General features: G+C 52.4%; 2 protein-coding genes and 1 long non-coding RNA gene across 8 annotated transcripts in view; 2 read left to right on the top strand and 1 right to left on the bottom strand.

Moving 5' to 3' along the window:
• Positions 1–5995, top strand: part of HSD17B14 (hydroxysteroid 17-beta dehydrogenase 14) — a 17560-nt gene extending 11565 nt beyond the window's left edge. For both annotated transcript variants that reach the window (XM_061139779.1, XM_061139780.1), the window contains 4 exons: positions 4782–4886; positions 5273–5340; positions 5441–5537; positions 5627–5995. In XM_061139779.1, coding sequence (XP_060995762.1) covers positions 4782–4886; positions 5273–5340; positions 5441–5537; positions 5627–5800 — 444 coding nt within the window. In that variant the 3' untranslated portion in view covers positions 5801–5995. The remainder of the gene's footprint in view (positions 1–4781; positions 4887–5272; positions 5341–5440; positions 5538–5626) is intronic.
• The window catches only part of LOC133054624 (uncharacterized), a 15075-nt gene extending 3161 nt beyond the window's left edge, over positions 1–11914 (bottom strand). The window contains exons 1-4 of one of the 3 annotated variants that reach the window (XR_009692479.1): positions 11819–11905; positions 11208–11324; positions 8470–8556; positions 7937–8080 (exon numbers count right to left, since the gene is read on the bottom strand). This is a non-coding gene — a long non-coding RNA (uncharacterized LOC133054624). Of the gene's footprint in view, positions 1–7936; positions 8557–11207; positions 11325–11818 lie in introns of those variants that run through there. The other 2 variants (XR_009692480.1, XR_009692478.1) reach the window with 2 other exon arrangements.
• BCAT2 (branched chain amino acid transaminase 2) lies at positions 6945–21590 on the top strand. Of its 3 annotated transcripts, none has more exons than XM_061139776.1 (11): positions 6945–7969; positions 12204–12278; positions 12598–12801; positions 16440–16550; positions 16645–16764; positions 16913–17076; positions 19480–19622; positions 19787–19872; positions 20052–20192; positions 20269–20343; positions 21168–21590. In XM_061139776.1, the coding sequence occupies exons 1-11, from the start codon at positions 7694–7696 to the stop codon at positions 21204–21206; spliced, it is 1434 nt and encodes a 477-aa protein (XP_060995759.1). In that variant the 5' UTR covers positions 6945–7693; the 3' UTR covers positions 21207–21590. The 3 variants fall into 3 exon arrangements, with proteins under 3 accessions (XP_060995759.1, XP_060995760.1, XP_060995761.1); XM_061139778.1 differs by lacking the exon at positions 6945–7969 and adding an exon at positions 11993–12118; XM_061139777.1 differs by lacking the exons at positions 12204–12278; positions 12598–12801.

The raw sequence follows: 21590 nt of genomic DNA, 5'->3' as shown, positions 1-21590 counted from the left end.
CAAGAGGCAAAGGAAAGCCAAATACTGTTTTAATTAAAAAATACATTTAGGGAATTCCCTGGCATTGCAGTGGTTAGGACTCAAGAGCCCAGGTTCAATCCCTGGTCAGGGAACTAAAACCCCCACAAGTGGCTTGGGGTGGCAAAAAAAAAAAGAAAGAAAAGAAAAGAAAGCAAGACTAACAATGAAAAATTTGACTTCATGTTAAAAATTAAAATTAAGACTTTTTTACATGACCAAATTACTATTAGCTCTCCTAAGAAAGTGAACAGCAATTTCTTAATACCATTTAATGCCCAAGCCCTATTTAAATTCATCTAGTTGTTCCCAAATGTCTTATTATTAATACAGTTGATTTGTTTACACCAAGCTCCAAAGTCTGCCCATTGCATCTGGTTTTGCAGAGGGCAAAGACTTTTGTCTGCTTGTTCTTGCCTCTGTCCCAGTGCCTATTGCAAAGAAATTTGTCAACATGCGTAAGGTGCTGTCCTTGCCACCACCGTCATTATGACCATCACCACCATGACTGCCGTGGGCATCATTGTCATCATTAGCCTCATCATATCCATCGTCAGCATGATGGCCACCTTCACCACCATCATCAATTTAATCACCATCACCATCATTCCCATCACCACTATCACCAACATCATCATCATTTACCATCATTGTCATGACCATCTTCATCATTGCCATCATCCTCCCACCATCGTCATTATTACCTTCATCACCATCATCATCATCACCACCAGCATCCCTTGCAAGCCCTTTATTTATTTTTAAAAATATTTATTTGTTTATTTGGCAGTGCCGAGTCTTAGTTGTGACACGAGGTATCTAGTTCCCTGACCAGGGATCGAACCCATGCCCCCTGCATTACGAGCTTGGAGTCTTAGCCACTGGGCCACCAGGGAAGCGCCTCCTTGCAAGCTCTATAAATATTGATTCTTGGGACCCCAGCCCAGGCCTCCTGAGTCAGAATCTCTGGGTCTTTGACCTCCCTGGCGAATTCTGACGCAAAGTTAGCCATTCCCCAGGTTAGAAAAAGCACCAGAGGAGGTTGGGATATTTATATAGTTAAGGAAAGGGAATCTTGTCAGGAGGGCGTTCACAGAAGGTGTTCGAGCACTGGAGTGTCTGTTGTAAGCACTCACAGCTGGATAGGTTCTTAGAGACCCATCCATTCATTTATCTATTTACTCATCAAAGGCTGGGGGAGGGGGGTGCACCACGTGGTCTTTGCCCTTGTGGAGTTTATAGTCACAGGGCAGCCAACTGTTACTAAATAAACAAGAGACGAGTTTATATGAGTGAGTGTGTTCTGGAAGTCATGGTAGGCGTCCTGAAGGAAATGAAAGGTGAGAGATGTTAACTCGGGGAGAGGTGGGGGAGATTGGTGTCTGAAGGGGAGGGGGTCAGGCCGTTAAGAGTCCGGTGGGTCCTTAATGGAGGTACACAGAGGTGCAGACGTTCCTGGGAGGGATCAGGCTGTGCACAGGCCCGGCCCTGAGAGAGAATTAGGAGCCCAAACACACTCTAGAACATTCCATAGTGCACTTGCATTTGCTTCAGGCTGCCTCCCCACGCAGCTTGAGCTCCATGAGGGCAGAAATCTCTCCCAGTCTTGTTTCCTGCAGTATCCCCAGCTTTTACCCTGTTACCTGGCACATAGTAGGTCCTCATGAAATGTTGGTTGAATGAATTAATGAGCAAGGGAATCATAGAGACTCAAGAGCACCTTGGTGATGGGTCTGTTGAGGACCTAAGGCTGAGGGAAGGGGTTGAGGGGCACATACATGGGGCCTGGAGGCCCTGTTGAGGCATCTGGTCTTTTTTTTTTTTTCAGCCACGCTGAGTGGCATGTGAGATCTTAGTTTCTTGACCAGGGATAGAACCCGAGCCTCCTGCATTTGGGAGCGTGGAGACTTAACCACTGAACCACTAGGGAAATCTTTGAGGCATCTGGTCTTCACCTCAAGAGCAACAGGGAGGCTTCGAAAGCATTTGAGCAAGAAGGTGATGTGTGTGCTACGTCGCTTCAGTCCTGTTGGACTCTTTGCGACGCTATGGACTGTAGCCCACCAGGCTCCTCTGTCCATGGGATTCTCCAGGCAAGAATACTGCAGTGCGTTGCCAGGCCCCTCCTCCAGGGGATCGTCCCGACCCAGGGATCGAATCCGTGTCTCTTGCGACTCCTGCATTGGCAGGCAGGTTGTTTACTACTAGTGCCCTCCGGGAAGATGATGTTAGCCCATGAATACTAAGATCGTTACTAGTAACAGACCACACTGGCTCTTGTATGAGGAAGAAATCAGAGGGCAGAGTGGGGTGGGAACTGACATCAGGAGGCGGTTGCATTTGCGCACGTGAGAAGAGGTGGCTTTCAAGGCCTCACGCAATCTGACCCCTGTCGCTCCTCTGATCTCACCTCCCTCCACAGTGGCCTCGTTGCTGCCAAACACGCCCCACCTGGCCTTGCCTCAGGGCCTCTGCACTCTGTGTTCCTGCTGCCTGGCATAGTTTTCTCTAAGAGATGCCCACAGCTCACACCTGGACTCAAAATGCTCAAATCTGGGATTTCCCTGGCCATCCAGTGATTAGAACTCCGTGCTTCCACTGCAGGGGTCACAGCTTCAACCCCTGAGTCAGGAAGATGCCCTGGAGAAGGAAATGGCAACCCACTCCAGTATTCTTGCCTGGAGAATCCCATGGACAGAGGCGACTGGAGGCTTACAGTCCATGGGGTCTCAAAGAGTTGGACACGACTGAAATGACTGAACATACTCGCATTTTCCCAAAGCCCACCCTCGGGCACCCTGTTTGAAACTGCACCCAGCCCAACAGTCCCATTCTCCCTTATCCTGTTCTCCTTCTGCTTTCGTGTCCCCAGTCACACTCTTTATTTACTGTTTAGTTGCTAAGTTGTGTCCAACTCTTTGCAACCCCATGGACTGTAGCCCGCCAGGCTCCTCTGTCCATGGGATTTCCCAGGCGAGAATACTGGAGTGGGTTGCCATTTCCTTCTCTAGGGGATCTTCCCGACCCAGGGATCAAACCTGTCTTCCACTTTGGCAGGCAGATTCTTTACCACTGAGCCACCTGGGAAGCCTGACCACACTCTAGAACATTCCACAGTGCACTTGCATTTGCTTCAGGCTGCCTCCCCATGCAACTTGAGCTCCATGAGGGCAGAAATCTCTCCCGGTCTTAATTCCTGCAGTATCCCCAGCTTTTACCCCGTTACCCAGCACTTAATAGGTCCTCATGAAATGTTCGTTGAATGAATTAGTGAGCGGGGGACTTGTAGAGATTTAAGAGCACCTTGGTGATGGGTCTGTTGAGGACCTGAGGGGGAGTCTCTGGAAGGCCACCCAGATCTCCTGAGACTCTGTTTTGAGAGGCTGAGTGGGAGTGGACCCCACGTCAGAGACTGGGGACCAGGGATGGGGGCAGGTTTGGGGGATCCAACACTTAAGTTTTGCCCTTGAGACAGAGATGGAAATGCCCGCAGGTGGCAGGTCAGGAGCTCCACAAGGGGCGCCCGAGGGAGACTTAAGAGGTGCCTGTGGAAACCCAGGGAAGTGGGGCTTCCATGGCAGAGCAGGGAGGCAAGAAGCGGACCCAGGAACCCCAACATTTAGGGGAAATGGAATCAGGCCAGAGTGAGTGCTACAGTGCGTCCGCTGAGTGAGCCAGGCTCTCTCAGATCGGGTTGTCTGAAGGGAGGGAGGGAGGTGCAGAGGTCAGGCTGATAAGAGACTAGCAGGTCCTTGATGTAGCCACACAGAGGCGTAGGTGGCCTTGGTGGAGGGGTGGGGGAGGATGCCAGCCAAGGAGTGCACGTGAGGGTTGGACAGGGGCCACAGCAGTGTGGGACAAATATTTATTGAACACTAGCTGTGTGCCCAGTGCTGAGATGAGGTGGCGAATAAGCCTGGCTCAGTCCCCGTGGACCTCAGCTTTCCAGGGTGGGGGAGAGGAGGGAGTTAATTGGTTGGGGGCCCAGGGATAGACAGGTTGCAGTTTTAAATAGAATGGTAGGGACTTCCCTGGTGGTGCAGTAGTTAAGTCTCTGTGCTTCCTCCGTAGGGGTGTGGGTTCAATCCCTGGTCGGGGAACTAAGATATGAGGTGCTGCCAAAAAAGAAAGTCACAGTGTGTTGAATTTTAGTGTGAATGGCCACTTAGGATTAGTAAGCCAAATTCCTACAGAACTGGACACCTAGCCATCCTTTGAAAAAAAACATGATGTTTTAAATAGCATGGTCAGGGAAAGCTCACTGAGGAGGTGACATTTGCACTGAAGTTGCTGAGGGGATAGGATCGTCTCCTTTCAACCCTGACCTGAATGTCCCATATCCTCAGAAACCCTTCAGTCCTGGGCAAACTGGGGAGAGTTGGTCACCCTAGGAGTAAGTCACATGCTATGTCAGGAAAAACATTCCAGGCAGAGAGAATAGAAAGTGCAGAGGCCCTGAGGTGGGAACACTTGGGGGAGTATCTGAAGATACAGCACTGAGGATGGGGCAGAGGCTGTTTTGTGAGGGAGTCGAGGTCTGCAAGAGCTGGTGGGGTGATCCGGAGAGGGGACTAGTTTAGCTTCCCATTCTGAGTATCCCTTGGGGTGAGCCACCTTGTACCCATTAATCAATCTTTTGTGATAGGAACGGGCCTTGCCCAAGGCAAGCGAGGGAGGGATAGAATTGGAATTTACTCAAGGTCTTGCAGGACTGAAGAGCAGAGAGACAGTCTGGCAGCTTACTCCGCTTTCTGTCTCCCCAGCTCGCCCTCCCTCACCTGCGCAAGAGCCGGGGAAATGTCATCAACATCTCCAGCCTGGTCGGGGCGATCGGCCAATCCCAGGCGGTTCCCTACGTGGCCACCAAGGTACGCAGCTGAGAGACCCGCCCCTTCCTCCAGGTGCCTCAGCCCTGAGCTATGGCCTGAGGCATGGCCACCTGGCCTTCCAGGAAACAGAGCCTGGTGCAGCCGGATGAGACCTGCAGGGAGAGCGTGACTTCCCTCTTCCGATGCCCCTGCTTGACGCCCTCTGGTTGGGTGCATGCATGCTAGGTCGCATGCTAGGTCGCTCAGTCGTGTCTGACTCTTTGGGACCCTGTAGACAATAGCCCGCCAGGCTCCTCTGTCCATGGGATTCTCCAGGCAAGAATACTGGAGTGGGTTGCCATGCCCTCCTTCAGGGGTGGGAGGAGACGGCAGAAGGAACCTCATCTCCTCCGGTCTGAACTTTCTCCGTGCCCCGTCTTCTGCAGGGGGCAGTGACAGCCCTGACCAAAGCCTTGGCCCTGGATGAGAGTCAATATGGCGTCCGCGTCAACTGGTGAGCAGCTCCACGTGGGTGGAGAGCCTCTTGGGGGAGTGAGCCCAAGGGGCAGTGTGTGCATTGGACTTCCCTGACCCCCTGTCCTCCCCCACCCCAGCATCTCCCCTGGAAACATCTGGACCCCTCTGTGGGAAGAGCTGGCGGCCTCAACACCTGACCCCACTGCTACAATCCGAGAGGGCACACTGGCCCAGGTAGGAGTGGGGGCCAGGTCGAGGTGGTGTGGGGGTGGAGGTCAGGCGGGGCTCCTCCTGATTCTCCTTCCCTCCTTGTCTCTCCCCAGCCCCTGGGCCGCATGGGCCAGCCAGCTGAGGTGGCGGCTGCTGCTGTGTTCTTGGCCTCCGAAGCCAGCTTCTGCACGGGGACTGAGCTGCTCGTGACTGGGGGTGCGGAGCTGGGGTATGGGCGCAAGGCAGGCCAGGCCGCCCCGGTGGAGGCCCCCACCACCCCTTCCTGATCCCCCACATTTCCACCTGGGCCTCCCTGACGAGGGTTCTCCCACCCCAAACTCAGTCTCCCAAATTCCAGTTTCCACCCTCTGCCTCTCAGGTGCAGCACTCCACCCACCCCAGCCCCGACTGTAGACATTCAGCCCACTCACCAATGTGCCAAACCACCCCCACAGTTTCCCATAAAAGCACTTTGCAACCAGGAGGAGGGCATCATTGCATTTATTTCCGGCCCTTTATGAGTCCTACCATGCCAGGACCGGGTCGCCCTACCCCGCCCCACCCAGCTCCCACGCATTCTTACGCGTGGCTTGGACCCGAGGGACTACAACTCCCGGCAGGCCCTGCAGCAAGAGACTGCAGCCCAGGGCTCCTGGGAAAAGTATTGCCGGTCGGCTTCACCAGCGAGCTAATTAAAAAGGCCCGCAAGGGAGAGTCAATTAAGCTCTCATTAGGAGATAATGGAGGGAGTTAAGCAAACAGGCCTCCACCTTATTCTTGGCCCTTAGGGAAAAGGAGCTTTGACCTCGCTTGCAGCTGAGTAGGAGGCTGGCCAGCACCAAAAATAATGAGGGAAGAGAAAGCTAGGGGGTTGACACTGCCGGGTCAGAGGGAGAAAGGGCTGGGATCTGGACTCCAGGGTTTGAGGAGGAGGAAATTAGGGGGTGTGGACTCCCCGGCTGGGAGGGAGCAGAGTCTGGCCTCCCCCTCAGATGGGGCGAGGGGCCCTATCCCGGGTGAGTCCCCGGGTGCGGAGGTGGGGCTGCATCGCTGCAGCGGGATTGGCCGAGGCGGGGGTGTGTGCGGCAATCGCTGATTGGCCGTGGCAGAGGCTGGGAGCCGCCCGGGCGCCGCACCCTTGCGGCTCCAGCCTAGGTGGTAGGGGAGGAGGACTGGGCAGGTGGAAAGGAAAACCAGGAGACCCCCTGCCGGGAAGGACTCAGAATTTGACTGCCCGGGCCTGTGGCTTTTCGTGCTGGGGAACCAGAATTTGGGAGCAAAATGTCTCAGGGTAGAGTGACCTAAAGAGCAGAGTTTGAGGCTACAACAGGAACAACAGTTTGGTGTCACAGTAACCTGGATGCAGGCGATGGGGGAACTTCGACCACGGAAGATTTTGGGGGGGGGGGGGGGGAGGGGAGCTGGTTCGCACGGTGACCTCGGGGCACGATATAGGGAACACTGAAACAGGTTTGAATTGCTAGCGATTAGAGAGATCCTGAGGGGCTGTAGGGCTTCCCAAGTGGCTCAGTGGGTACATAATCCGCCTGCAATGCAGGAGAAGCGGGTTCGATCCCTGCTGAGTCGGGAAGGAGGAGGGCATGGCAACCCACTCCAGTATCCTTGCCAGGAAAATCCCATGGACAGAGTCGGACACAACTGAGCGTGCACGCACTCAGCAGGGACTGTAAATCGACTGTCTGCCTCTGGGGGTCATGAAATTGGGGAGACAGTCTTGAAGGGGCGTAACCAGGGAATCCTGCCTAGAGGCTGCTCACTGGAGCTCATTGGTGAACTGGGGAACTGAACATTTCCAGGCGTCCCTGATGAAAAGGGCTGGAAGGAGGCATGGTGAACCCTGGGTGTCTCTCTCTTTAAAAAGTTACAAAGAGTACACGTATATCTTCTCGTTGGAAAGGAAACCTATATTCAAACAGGGAAGCATCCGGTCAGAGTGAAGCTTGCCCTTCATCCCTATCTGCCACCCTCTTCAGAGTCCTTTCCCTTCAAAGGTGTATTTTTACATAACATCTGCGCCCACCGATCTTAATTGCGTGGTTTTTCTTTTCACCAAGAATCGCGATATGTGAAGATTTCTGCTCCCCACCCCTCCCTTCTTTTCCCTTTAGCTCTCCACCACTGTACTGTACCTATTAAAATGCATTTCTGAAAACCGCTGAATGCACACTCTAGCGTCCGGGCTGGAAGGAGAGTGTGTTTCAAGTTACTCCCTTCTTCTCGCGGGGTCTAGCGCATGCGCTCTGCGGTACGGCCCTGCTCCCCGCGGGCGCCCTGCAACTGGGAAGGCCAGGCCCGCCTGGGGTGCTAGGCTGACAAACCATCCCACAGAAGGAGGCGTGAGCGGGGCGGGGCCGGAAAGTCTTTATCCCGGGCCGCGCCCTGGGCAGGCACAGATACCAGCCGCAAAGACCATGGCTGCAGCGGCATTGAGGCAGGTGGGTTCGCGGCCGGGGTCTGGGGAGCTCTTAGGGGAGGCGCACTTCCGGGTGGACCACTCGCCGGTGGCCCATCCGATGGGGCGCCGGTCCTCCCGCACTCAGGTTCCGCTGCAGGGAGCCAAGGAGGAGGGGGCCCCTTAGAAAGGAGCACGAGGCTTTAATGGGGATGAAGGGAGAGAAATAATCGGTGGGAAGGGGGACCCAGGTGGGACTTCTAGGGATGGATATATGGAAGAGAAGACGGCAATGGGAGAAGCATGGGCCTGGGGCGACAGGATGGGTTAGGAGGGAGGAATCAGCCTTTGGGGGCGACAGGAGAAGATTCCCAGAACCTCTAAGGAGTGGGAGCAGGATGAAGGCAGAGTTCAGTTTCAGGTCTGGACTGGGACTAGGACCCAAGGCCCTATTTTCTTGGCACTAAAGATAGAGGTAGAATGTTGTGTCCCGGAAACCCCTTATCTGAAACTCTGTGCCAGGGTTGAAAATAGAGTTAGTACCTCATTGTCATCGACAGAGATTCTCCTGCCAAGAGTGGGACCCTCCATTCTTATTGATACATGTCAACAGGCAGAGCTTCAGAGAGCCTGTGATTTAAGAGAACAAGGTTTCTCACTGAGGAAGGAAACAATAACAACTCGAAGAAGGGAGTCTTTATAACCCTTGACAGCTGCAGCTTAACATTGGGAAAAATGGTTCCTGTTAACTTTGTACCTGACTTTATATGGGACTCTTAGCTGGATGGATAGCAGGACAGATGTTTCCTTTCTGAGTTGAGACGGAGACCAGCCTGGGCTGTGTCTGGGACAATCTTGGCTTTATGATGACACTCCTGGGCCGTGGCGGTAGGACAGCCTTGGGCTGTGAGTGCTGGGGTCAGTGGAGATTCCATCATATTATAGAGCCCTGCCCTGTGCATACCCCACCCCAACTCCAACCATTTCTCATTTCCTAATTCAGCCCCAGTCCTTTTTACACCTCTATGTCCCTAAAGCCCAGCGATCATCTGAGATCTTGGGGCCCAGTCCCCCAATTGTTTGGGGTATCAGGTGGTGGGCACCTTCCCTGAGGGGAGGTGAGAACCCTGCCCCCAGAAAAATATCTTGGGAGGATGAAGGCAGCTTCTCCCAGTGTGACAGTGTCTCTGTGGCCAGTACAGATTTATAATCTCCTGGAAACAGCGCCCGGCGCCTTTTCTCTGCCTGTGGGTGGGTTTTCCTGCTCCTCGTCTCTGTCTCTCCTGGATATCTCTGTCTCCAAACATCGCTGAGACTGTTTCTCTCCAGGGATTGGCATTGCTCTGTCTCTGCCAGTCTCTCCTCGTTTCCCTAGGTCTCCCTTTCACTTTATGCTGTCCCCCGAAGTTGGGTCTTGATCTATTTCTCTCCTTTTTCCTGTTCTCTCTCTCTTAAGGCTTCAGTTTATCTTGCCTTCAGTATTTCTTTTTTTTTTCTTCTTGATTTCTCCAGGCTTTACCATGCCTGAATTTCCCTCCCTCGTGTGTCTTGTCTCAGTCTCTCTCTCTCTATATGGTGGTGGTGGTGGTTTAGTCACCAAGCTGTGTCCAACTCTTGCAACCCCATGGACTGTAGCCTGCCAGGCTTCTCTGTCCAAGGGATGTCCCAGGCCAGAATACTGGAGTGGGTTGCCATTTCCCCCTCCAGGGGATTTTCCCTTCTCTCTGTATGAAAGTGAAAGTGTTAGTTGCTTAGTCATGTCCAACTCTTCTTAACCCCCGGACTGTAGCCCACCAGGCTCCTCTGTCCATGGGATTCTCCAGGCAAGAATACTGGAGTGGGTTGCCATTCCCTTCTCCAGGGGATCTTCTCGACTCAGGGATTAAACCCAAGTCTCCTGTATTGACAGGCAGATTCTTTATCGCTGAGCCCCTCTATGATCATATCTAATTTGACTTCCCTTGGCCTTGGATTCCTGTTCCTTAATGTCCATGTCTTTTACTTCCTTGTCTCTTATTTCTTCTTATTCTCCCTCTTCTCTACTTTTTTTCTTTTTGCCTTCCTCTGAGGGCTGCTTTCTTGTCCACCTGCTGCCTGCCTCTGCCCTGCCGGTGGGTGTTATCTCCATACCACGGGTGTCTTGTCCGCCTCCTGGCCAGTAGTAATCCGCCCCTGGCTTGGGCAGGCCACAGAGCGCCACCTAGAGGCCATGCTCAGGACCCACACTCCAATCATCCCAGAAGCTGTCTGGCCCTCATAACATCCGGGACCACTCCTCAGACTTCATGGCCTAGACTTTCAGTTCATTTCAGTCGCTCAGTCGTGTCCGACTCTTTGAGACCCCACAAATCGCAGCACACCAGGCCTCCCTGTCCATCACCAACTCCCAGAGATTACTCAAACTCATGTCCATCGAGTCGGTGATGCCATCCAACCATCTCATCCTCTGTCATCCCCTTCTCCTCCTGCCCCCAGTCCCTCCCAGCATCAGGGTCTTTTGCAATGAGTCAACTCTTCCCATCAGGTGGCCAAAGTATTGAAGTTTCAGCTTCAGCACCAGTCCTTCCAATGAACACCCAGGACTGATCTCCTTTAGGATGGACTGGTTGGATCTCCTTGCAGTCCAAGGGACTCAAGAGTCTTCTCCAACACCACAGTTCAAAAGCATCAATTCTTTGGCGCTCACCTTTCTTCACAGTCCAACTCTCACATCCGTACATGACCACTGGAAAAACCATAGCCTTGACTAGATGGACCTTTGTTGGCAAAGTATGTCTCTGCTTTTTTTTTTTTTTTTTCAAATTTATTTATTTAGCTGCACCAGGTCCCAGCCGCAGCATATGGGATCTAGATCCCCAAGCAGGGATTGAACCCCGGCCCCTCACCTTGGGAGTGCAGAGTCTCAGCCACTGGACCACCAGGGAAGTCCCTGTCTCTGCTTTTTAATATGCTATCTAGGTTGGTCATAACTTTCCTTCCAAGGAGTAAGCATCTTTTAATTTCATGGCTGCAATCACCATCTGCAGTGATTTTGGAGCCCCAAAAAATAGTCAGTCACTATTTCCACTGTTTCCCCATCTATTTCCCATGAAGTGATGGGACCAGATGCCATGATCTTAGTTTTCTGAATGTTGAGCTTTAAGCCAACTTTTTCACTCTCTTGTTTCACTTTCATCAAGAGGCTTTTTAGTTCCTCTTCACTCTGCCATAAGGGTGGTGTCATCTGCATATCTGACTTTAGGACATTCCAAACCCACAGCCCCCATCTCCCCATGACTCACCTACTGACCAGTGACTTCGGCCATTCCCATCTGTTCTGTCCCCTCAGCTCACAGGCCAGGAGTAGGCTAGGCTGTTCTGTCTCTGCCAAACCTCATCACAGCTGCCTCCCCACCAGGCTGAGGAAAGAGGTATCGTGAGGTCAGAGACTGTGGGGGAGAAGCCATCGTGCTAGACCCAGACAGACCTTCTCTCCCCCTCTGGCCTCGGGCCGGACCACAGGGGAAGTGTTGATCCGAGCAGAAGTGTTCATCCGAGCAGTGTCTCTTGATGACTGGGGTGGTCCCCAAGTGTATGTGGCTGCCCCTCAGTTCCCTACAGCCCTGGGAACCATAGGGAATGGGAATTGCTGGTGTCCAAGTTGTGGGACTGGGGTCTCAAGTAAGCTAAGCCCAGTTGATCTAATGCTCCCAAAGAGAAGGACTTGCAATTCTGGGTCTGAGGGTGGAGGGGGCTGGAGGTCTGGAACCTGAGGTGGGGGCCTGGAATCCGGGGTCTGTAGTAGGAAGGACTGGGGCCCTGGTTCCTGGGTCCTGGGGGAGCATGACCTATGGGTCCTCCACTTTTCTAACTCTTTTCAGGATTTGAGTTCCCCAGGGAGGCCTTCACTTACCTACACACCTTCTCTTGTCGTCCTCTGTCTGATCTGGGCTCAGGCAGGGCTGGGGCCAAAGTTCCCTGGGGTAGGAGGCGCCTGTATTTGACTTTGCCCCAGCTTGGAGGAAGGGATGGGAGCCGATTCAGCTCTTTATTGAGACGGCCCTTGTGGGGGCAGGGAGCGGACTTGGCCTCCTTGGGGATCTCCTGCTCCACGCTGATCAGGACAGGGGAAGGGACCTGGCCAGGGCTGCGTGCTCTGTCTGGAAGCACTGGGCCTGGGACAGAGCATGCCCGAGGAACATCCTGAGTGCAGGTTGTGGGAAAGATGGGTGCCAGGACCCCCTGCTCTTTCTGTCTCCTGGTCTCATCACCTTTCTTACTTCTGTCCCCACCCCCAGATTTGGACCCCCAGATTTCTCCCTGTACCTTGGTTTCTGTGTGGTCCCAGAAGATATGCCTCATCCAGCTTCAAGGTGACAGTGGGGATTAGGGTTGGATCTCAAGGAAGAGGGGCTGGGGGTCTGGACCAGTGGGTCCGAGGGAGGCAAGGGCTGGGAGCTAGCTTTGGGCCTCTTCAAAAGATCCAGGGTCCAAAGGTGAAGGTGGGTGGCAATGGGTTAGCCTAACTGCTTGCCATCAGGCCATGGGAAAGAGATGAAACTGCATGTCCCAGAAGCCTCTGGGACGACAGATCCCTCTTCTCTCTGGTTCTCAGCCCCAGGGATTCCTGGGAGCTGTAGTTTTTCAGATTAGAAGCTGTGGTCAGACTCTAGGATCCCTGTCTTTTCTCAGGCTGCTGACCTGCAGCTAGAAATGACACAGGAGCCTCATAAGAAGCCTGACCCCAGCCAGCCCCTGCTGTTTGGGAAGACATTCACCGACCACATGCTGATGGTGGAATGGAACCAGGAGAAGGGCTGGGGCCAGCCCCGAATCCAGCCCTTCCAGAACCTCACGCTGCACCCGGCCTGCTCCGCTCTGCACTACTCCCTGCAGGTGGCAGGGCGACTGCCCTCCCTCCCCCGTCTCTCCCTGCATCTCTTCCATCTTGCTGGGTCTCTTGCTGGGTCTACCTCCCTGGGTTTGCTTTTTGTGTGTTTCTCATTTCCATGCACTCCTCATCCATTTTTCTGAGGCTTGTCATGTTCCAGGTCCCATGTTGGGTGATGCCGGGTCCCCCGAGATGAGCAGACCCAGTTCCTTCACTTGAAAACCCCGACCCTTTGGTGACCACCCAGGGGGATCTGGACTCTGATGGAGGCAGCTGAGGTATTGTGGGAGGCCAGAAGAGGAACGCCTACCCTACCTCGGATTCGACCGAAAGTGGGGTCTTTCCTGGCAAAGAGGGGAGCCAAGACCCTTAGAGGGAGAGATGACATCAGTATAAAGACACAGTCCAAAGAAGAGCCTGGTATATTTGGGAGGGAAGCATGGGGTTGGAGGCTACGGGGAGGCTGAGGATGTCATCAGAACCCCAGAGGAGCTGGGGCCTTGTCAAGGGCACTGGGAGCCCCGGAGGACTCTGAGCAGGCATGGAGCAGGTAGAGTAAGACCTCTCTCAGGCCATGTGAAGGATAAGCTGAGATCAGAGCCGGGGGGATCACCAGGAGGGGATGGGGCAGAGAGATTCAGGGATACCAGGGATTGACCGGCTGGGCTAGAGAAGGGTAGGGAAGGCTGAGGACCATGCCTGGGGGTTTGTTTAGTCAGGTGACTGTGTAGACCATGGGACCATGCTGATATGGGGACATAGGAGGAGGAGGATTGGCTTTGTGGGACTTGGTGAGGGCCCACGAGGAGAATGACCCAGAAGGCATTTGACCCAGTCTCCAGCTTCAAGCTATGGCTGAAAGTAAAGTCTCTTCCAAAGAAGCTTTACTTGTTGCAAACTTTTGGAGGGACACACTGCAGTTCTAGTAGCTGGTTGGCAGTTTGAGTAATTTTTGTCCCTTACGGAGTCGTTCTCCAACGTTAGGCATGGTCTCCCCTGCATTTTTTTTTTCTTTTCTTTTCAGAATTTTGATGGTTTTTCTTCTCACCTACTCTGGACATTTGATTCGAATGGATCAGTTCTGTGCAAAGGAGACCCAGCGTGGGGAACAGATACAAAGGACGGATGGTCAGGACATGTCTACAGAATCCTCCCCAGGAAGGTGGCTTTTGGAGATCACCATTTATTTGGCTCTCCTTTCAGCCCAGCATGATAGGATGTCCTCCAACAGTACTTTTGGAGGACAAAAGTACTTTTGGGGACCCAATACTTTTTCTTTAGCAGAGTGAGTGCAGATGAAGGGGTTGAGCATCCAAAAAACATGTCTTTCATGATATCTCTTACATAGGGCTTCCCAGGTGGCAGAGTGGTAAAGAGTCCGCCTGCCAATGCAGGAGATGCAAGAGATGCGGGTTTGACCCCTGGGTTGGGAAGATCCCCTGGAGGAGGAAATGGCAAGCCACCCCAGTATTCTTGCCTGGAGAATCCCCATGGACAGAGGAGGCTGGTGGGCTACAGTCCATGGGATCACAGAGTTGGACACGACCTAGAGATTCTTGAGCCGCCCTTGAAGAGCTTTGTCCTTTTCTGCTGCTGTGTAGTATTCCATGTCGGACACTTAGGTTGTTTCAGTCTTGTGCTATTATAAACAGCACTGCAGTAAACTAGCAAACACTTCACTTCCTTTAAGAGCAAATATATCTCTCCTTTCAGTTTCTGGAACTATTGGCTCAAAGGGTGTATGTGCTTGTAACTGTTGAAAGATGTTGAGTCATCAGTATCTTCTGTGACAGATGTTGTGATAGAAGTTGTGTCATTTTCCACACTTACCCGCCAGGCCTGTTTTCCCCTTGCCCTGGATGACCCTTGTCAAACTTTTAGATGTTGTGTAACCTCCTAAGTGTTTTTAAAGGTACTTCAAAGTAATTTTAATTTGCCTTCTCTTCCCTGATTATGAGTGGAATTGACCATCTTTTCACAACGTAAGAGCCATTTTTAGTTCCTTCCTGTGAACTGTCCATTTTCTTGGCTGATTTTTCTATTAGAGTGGGTTTCTGTATTTATTTGGAGGAGTACCTTGTGTATTAAAGATAAGTCGTTTGTGATGTGAGTTGAAAGTTTCTACCCAGTTTGTTTGTTTTTATGCAGTCTTTTCTTTTCGGTTTCTGTGACTTGCCATGTTTAGAACACCAGCCCCAATTCAAAATATAAAATGGTCCTCTTGTGTTTTCCTCTATTGCTTACAGAAGAAATTTCATTTAAACCTGAAAATTTTCCTGATGTGAGGTATGAAGGAGGGATCAAAGTTAATTTTTTTTCCCCCCAGAAATGGATATTTGGTTGGTCAGCACCATTTAATTGAATTGATCATGTTTTTACAATTTTTACTGAAATACAGTTGGGTTACAATATTGTGATGGTTTCAGGTATACACAAAGTGATTCAGTTATACGATAATCCACTTTCTAGTCTCTTGCATTGTTAGATCTGTCAGTTCATTTGTCAATGTGACTTTACGTATTGTAGATTTATAATCTGTTTTCATATCTGATAAGGCAGCTTCTCACTCTTACCTCTTGCCCTTATTTTTACATTTTTCCCCCAAATACTCCAATTATTTTTATTTTGCATTCTTCATTCATTCATTTATTCATCCAGTCAACGGAAACCTACTATTCACCAAGAACTGCCCTGGGCTCAGTGGGAGTAGGGGGTGGTTCTTTAGTGATATCTTTATTTATGTATTTGTTGATGAACATTTAAATTGCTTCCATATCTTGGTTATTGTAAATAGCACTGCTATGAACACAGGGGTGCAGGCATCTTTTTGAATTAGTTCTGTCTGATATATGCCTACAAGTGGGGTTGTTGAATCATATGGCAACTCTGTTTTTAGTTTTTTGGTTTTTTTTTTTAGGAACCTCCATACTGTATTCCATAATGGTTGCACCAATTTATATTCCCACCAACAGTGTAGGAGGGGTCCCTTTCTCTACACGGTCTTCAGCATTGGTTATTTGTAGACATTTGAATGATGGCCATATTGACCTATGAAGTAGTACCTCTCTGTAGTTTTGATTTGCATTTTTCTAATAATTAGCAATATTGAGCATCTTTTCCCTATTGGCCATCTGGGTGGACATTGTATGATTTCATCCATGGCTATTAAAGTATTTCTCTAAAACACAAAAAGGCTATTTAAAAAGATAACTTCTGGGAATTCCCTGGTGGTCCAGTGGTTAAGACTTTGAGCTCTCACTGCCGAATGACCTGGGTTCAATCCCTAGTCAGGGGAACTAAGATCCCACAAAGCATGTGGTGTGGCCAAATAAATAAATAGGTAACTTCCACGTCATCCTCATTCCTGAGAAATGGTCCCACTAACGTGGAAAAGGTTTAAACAAAGCGTGCTCCTTGCTCTGGGTCTCTCTGTTCTGCTTTTTCTGGCTTCTGTCCTTTGCTGTCTCCTCTCCTGGTCTGTCGGATCTTTTCTCTCTCTCCGCTTCTCTGTGCTCAGTGGGTTAATCTCTTCCTTGCTCGCTGTATTTTTCTGTCTGTATCCCTGTGTATCAGCCTCTGTCTCTCCTTGGCTGAGTGAGCTGTTTCCCTGAACCCTGGCCTCCCGCCCTTCCTGTCCCTGCAGCTCTTTGAAGGCATGAAGGCGTTCAAAGGCGGGGACCAGCGCGTGCGCCTCTTCCGACCTTGGCTCAACATGGAACGGATGCTGCGCTCGGCCCTCCGCCTCTGCCTGCCGGTGAGGGGACCCTGCCGCCCGAGGAGGGTGGGGCAGGGGGCATGGGCGGGGCCAGGGTCGCGAGGGTCCCCTGACTCATCTTCATCCCGCCCAGAGTTTCGACAAAATTGAGTTGCTGGAGTGCATCCGCCGGCTGGTGGAAGTGGACCAGGACTGGGTCCCTGGCAGCACGGGCACTAGCCTCTACGTGCGGCCCGTGTTGATCGGGAACGAGGTGGGCCGGCTCCGGGGGGCTGGGGAGCCACACTTGGGGGGTGGGTTGCCTTCCTGAAGGAGAAGGGCCGGGGACCCAGGCATGGGTCAGGGAAGGGGCTGGGGGCCTGGATTCCTGGGTCCCTGATGCCCCCTTCCGCCCATTGCAGCCCTCTCTAGGTGTCGGCCACCCCACTCGAGCCCTCCTGTTCGTCATTCTCAGCCCGGTGGGCACCTACTTCTCTGGAGATGCCTTGAAACCTATCTCCCTCCTGGCAGATCCATCATTCATCCGGGCCTGGGTGGGTGGGGTCGGCGACTACAAGCTGGGAGGGTAAGTAGTGCCTTGCCCACACCTCGGGTCTGGTGCAAGGGGCATCAGAGACCAGGGTGTGTCTTTGGGTGTCCAGTGGAGAAACTCAGATTGGCCCCCAGGGAAGTCTCTAGAAATGAATTCACACTTAGCTCACTGGTCTCTCCTCCAGGTAGCCTCCCCTGAAAACCCAACCTCCATCAGCTCCTGTCATGCCCAGGGGCTCTGGCATCCACCAGCCTGCCTGTGGACTTCCTGTGGGTTTATCTGTCTTGCCACGGGCCTCGGCTCAGCAGGGCACGGAGGGTTAGGATGCAGATAAGGCAGAGGGCGGGCGTAGGGTGTGTTGGGACAGCAGGTGTGGCCCCAGCTGGGAGTTCATTCAGGTCCTTTCAAAACATATCTCATGAGGTTTCCTGAGGGCCAACGTGAACTTCTTGATGTTCAAGCTGGTTTTAGAAAAGGCAGAAGAACCAGAGATCAAATTGCCAACATCCGCTGGATCATCTAAAAAGCAAGAGCGTTCCAGAAAAACATCTATTTGTGCTTTAGTGACTATGCCAAAGCCTTTGACTGTGTGGATCACAATAAACTGTGGAAAATTGTGAAAGAGATAGGAATACCAGACCACGTGACCTGCCTCTTGAGAAATCTGTATGCAGGCCAGGAAGTAACAGTTAGAACTGGACATGGAACAACAGGCTGGTTCCAAATAGGAAAAGGAGCATGTTAAGGCTGTATATTGTCACCCTGCTTATTTAACTTATATGCAGAGTACATCATGATAAACGCTGGGCTGGAGGAAGCACAAGCTGGAATCAAGATTGCCGGGAGAAATATCAATAACTTCAGATATGCAGATGACACCACCCTTATAGCAGAGAGCAAAGAACTAAAGAGGCTCTTGATAAAAGTGAAAGAGGAGAGTGAAAAAGTTGGCTTAAAGCTCAACATTCAGAAAACTAAGATCATGTCATCCAGTCCCATCACTTCATGGCAAATAGATGGGGAAACACGTGGCGGACTTTATTTTCTTGGGCTCCAAAATCACTGCAGATGGTGATTGCAGCCATGAAATTAAAAGATGCTTACTCCTTGGAAGGAAAGTTATGACCAGCCTAGACAGCATATTAAAAAGCAGAGACATTACTTTGCCAACAAAGGTCCGTCTAGTCAAGGCTATGGTTTTTCCAATAGTCATTTATGGATGTGAGAGTTGGACTATAAAGAAAGCTGAGTGCCAAAGAATTGATGCTTTTGAACTGTGGTGTTGGAGAAGACTCCTGAGTCCCTTGGACTACAAGGAGATCCAACCAGTCCATCCTAAAGGATATCAGTCCTGAGTGTTCATTGGAAGGACTGATGTTGAAGCTGAAACTTCAATTCTTTGGCCACCTGATGCGAAGAGCTGACTTATTTGAACAGACCCTGATGCTGGGAAAGATTGAAGGCGGGAGAGGAAGGGGACGACAGAGGATGAGATGGTTAGATGGTATCACCGACTCAATGGACATGAGTTTGAGTAAATTCCAGGAGTTGGTGATGGATAGGGAGGCCTGGTGTGGTGCAGTCCATGGGGTCGCAAAGAGTCGGAAACGACTGAGCGACTGAACTGAACTGAACTGAACCGCTATGCTGGGTGAAGCTGGGGACACAGATGAGTCTGATCTGGGCCCTGCCCTCCAGGGGCTCCCAAGCTGGTGGGAGCCCCAGTATCCAGGGCGGCACATGCTCTGATGGAGATGACCAGAACACAGGAAAGTCTTCACAAAGGAAGTCCAATGGGTAGGGTGGAGATGGTTTCCTGGATACAAAGTGGTGTGTATGTGAGTTGCTCAGTCGTGTCTGACTCTTCACAACCCCATGGACTGTGGCTCACCAGGCTCCTCCATCCATGGAATTCTCTAGGCAAGAATACTGGAGTGGGTCGATTTCAAATCCTGGGAACACACCAGTGGAGGCAGGGGGGAGGGGCAGAGTCACCGAAGTTGTCAGAGAATAAAAATAAGTCTGGCTTTTGCAAAAGGCTTAACAGGTAGTCCCAGACCAGGCCCAGCCCTGACACTGGACTAAAGGGCTGGGATCTTGTCCCAGAGGAAGTGGGAAGCCTTGGAAGGCTTGTGAGCAGACGAGGTGAGAGGTCAGCTCTGGGGGAGAGACAGTGAGTGTTAAATCAGGGCAAAACGGGAAAGCATCAAGGTGGCCAGTTGATCACGAGAGCCCAGAGGAGGCTTGAAATCCAGCCTGGAGGTTCAGTAAGCCTCTCAGAGGAGGTGACGTCACAGGTGGTTTTGAAGGACCTCACAGCTGTTTGTGAGTCGGGCAGGAGCAAGATGAGCGCTGGTCTGGAAAGACTCACATCGGGCCACATCGGGGGAAGGCTGGAGGTCCCTTGACCTGGTCCACCATGTTGCTGTCCTCCAGGAATTACGGGCCCACCGTGTTAGTGCAGCAGGAGGCACAAAAGAAGGGCTGCGAGCAGGTCCTCTGGCTGTACGGGCCTGATCACGAGCTCACTGAGGTGGGCACCATGAACATCTTCGTCTTCTGGACCTATGAGGACGGGGGTGAGCCCACCCATGACCAACCCCAGGCTGGGCGGAAGTGGGTGGGAGCAGAAATTCTTAGGGGCTGCAGGTCTTGGGGCTTGGCTGTGAGTGGGGAGGCTCCTAAGAGGATGGGATGGTGTGAGGTAACACGCCCCCTCCCGCTTCTCTTCCACCTTACCCAGTGCTGGAACTGGTGACCCCCCCACTGGATGGCATCATCCTACCTGGAGTAGTCCGACAGAGTCTGCTGGACCTGGCCCGGACCTGGGTGAGGGCATGCTGTCTTCAGGTGGCCAGAGTGTTGGGGTACTGCTGTGTTGCAGGGCTGGAGTATTGGGGGGGGGCGGTGGAGGGGACTGGGGCACAGTGGCACGTCTCTGTCTGTTTCACCATCCGCACGCAGGGCAGCACCCCGGGCTCAGAGGTTATTTGTGTCTCACCCCGCAGGGTGAGTTCCGAGTGGTAGAGCGTAAGATCACCATGAAGGAGTTCCTGCGGGCGCTGGAGGACGGCCGGGTCCAAGAAGTCTTCGGTTCAGGCACCGCTTGCCAGGTCTGCCCCGTGCACCAAATCCTGTACCAAGGCGAGGTGAGGAAGGGCCGGCTTGGACCGTCAGGGAGAAGAAGGTGGTGGGGGCCCGTCCTTACCACCCTTTCTTCCCCAGCATGTCCACATTCCCACTATGGAAAACGGGCCCCAGCTTATCCTCCGCTTCTACAAGGAACTAAAGGCGATCCAGGTGAGGGGCACCAGCTGGGAGCGGGGCTGGATGCTCGGTTGCCCAAGAGAAGTTCCCGTCCCACGAGCCTCTGAACTGAGGCTTCCCCTCCCCCACCCCCCACCATGGTCCCACCAGCTGAAAACGGCTCCTTCCATCGGCCTCTCGCCTCCGATTGAGTTTGCTTTCCTCGAGGCCCTGTGGCCTAGAGCACTTCTTGGGACTAAATGGGGCTTCTCTGTGAGCCTCGGGAGCCCGGCTTGAGAAATTCCCTTCCCATGAGCCTCGGGACCTGAAGCCAACATTCTGGTCACCGAGTTCCAAGTCCCTGGGATCCCCAGGAGACCTGGGCTATTCTGCTGGCTTGAGAAATCTTGCTCCTACCAGCCTCTGGACTCTGCCCCGACTCTGTGGCCTAAGAACGTTTGCTATCATAAGCCTCTGGAGGTACTTTGATTCGTCTGAACCGAGCTATCTTGCCTTTCCTGGCACTGGAACTGGAAGCTCCTTTTCTGTGAGCTTCTGTAAATTCCTGAGTATCTGGACCGAGAACTATACCTCCTGCCTATCCAGGTTGTCTCAGCTGAAGAACTCCCCCCCCCCCCCCCCGAGCCTTCAGAGCCTACAAGAACTCCTCTTTGCAGATATACAACTCCTTTGGGCCTCTGCGCCATCTTTGCCACGATTCCTCCTCCCCATGGTTGTCGGTGGGCTTCCGGGAAGCGGACTACATTTCCCATGAGGCCCTGGGGCGTAACTTTGCCGGCACTCAGGCTAGGATGCCCCAGGGCCTGCTGGGAGTTGTAGTGTGTCTTCCTCTCACCTCCGCCTGTGTTCTCCCCTAGTACGGATCAAAAGCCCATGAATGGATGCTCCCGGTGTAATGCTCTGGGCTACGCTGGACCACTCCACGGACCACTGACCTGTAGCATCCAGCCCCTGTTGGACCTTCACCTCCGTACCAATGACTCACCTGAAGTGCAATATGAAGTAAAAGACGGGGGAGCCGGGAAGCCTGGGTCTCAGGTGCTCCCACGTTACACTCCCAAAGCCATAAAGGCCTGACCCAGGCGTCTTGGCCCCTAGCCCCGCCACTCAGGCCTTGGGGACCCGTACTCCCCGCTGCTCCGTGTTGTGGGTCAGGGATACACCTTGACCCCAAATCTGCATCTCCGTTTTCAGGCCGGATCTCCCGGTGCTGCAGTTGATTTTTCTTTTTTTTTTTTTTCCCTAGCTACGATTTTGAAATAAAATGCCAAAGAACAAGA

This window comes from Dama dama, chromosome 4 (genome assembly GCF_033118175.1).
Source record: "Dama dama isolate Ldn47 chromosome 4, ASM3311817v1, whole genome shotgun sequence".
NCBI classification, from domain to species: Eukaryota; Metazoa; Chordata; class Mammalia; order Artiodactyla; family Cervidae; genus Dama; species Dama dama.
This window is presented reverse-complemented; position numbering and strand designations above follow the sequence as displayed.

Coding starts and splice junctions, on each gene's coding strand:
- BCAT2 (XM_061139776.1), top strand. CDS start 7,694: ATGCACACTCTAGCGTCCGGGCTGGAAGGAGAGTGTGTTTCAAGTTAC. Junction 16,551..16,644: donor CCCTCCGCCTCTGCCTGCCG/GTGAGGGGACCC, acceptor CATCCCGCCCAG/AGTTTCGACAAAATTGAGTT. Junction 19,623..19,786: donor CTGGACCTATGAGGACGGGG/GTGAGCCCACCC, acceptor CACCTTACCCAG/TGCTGGAACTGGTGACCCCC.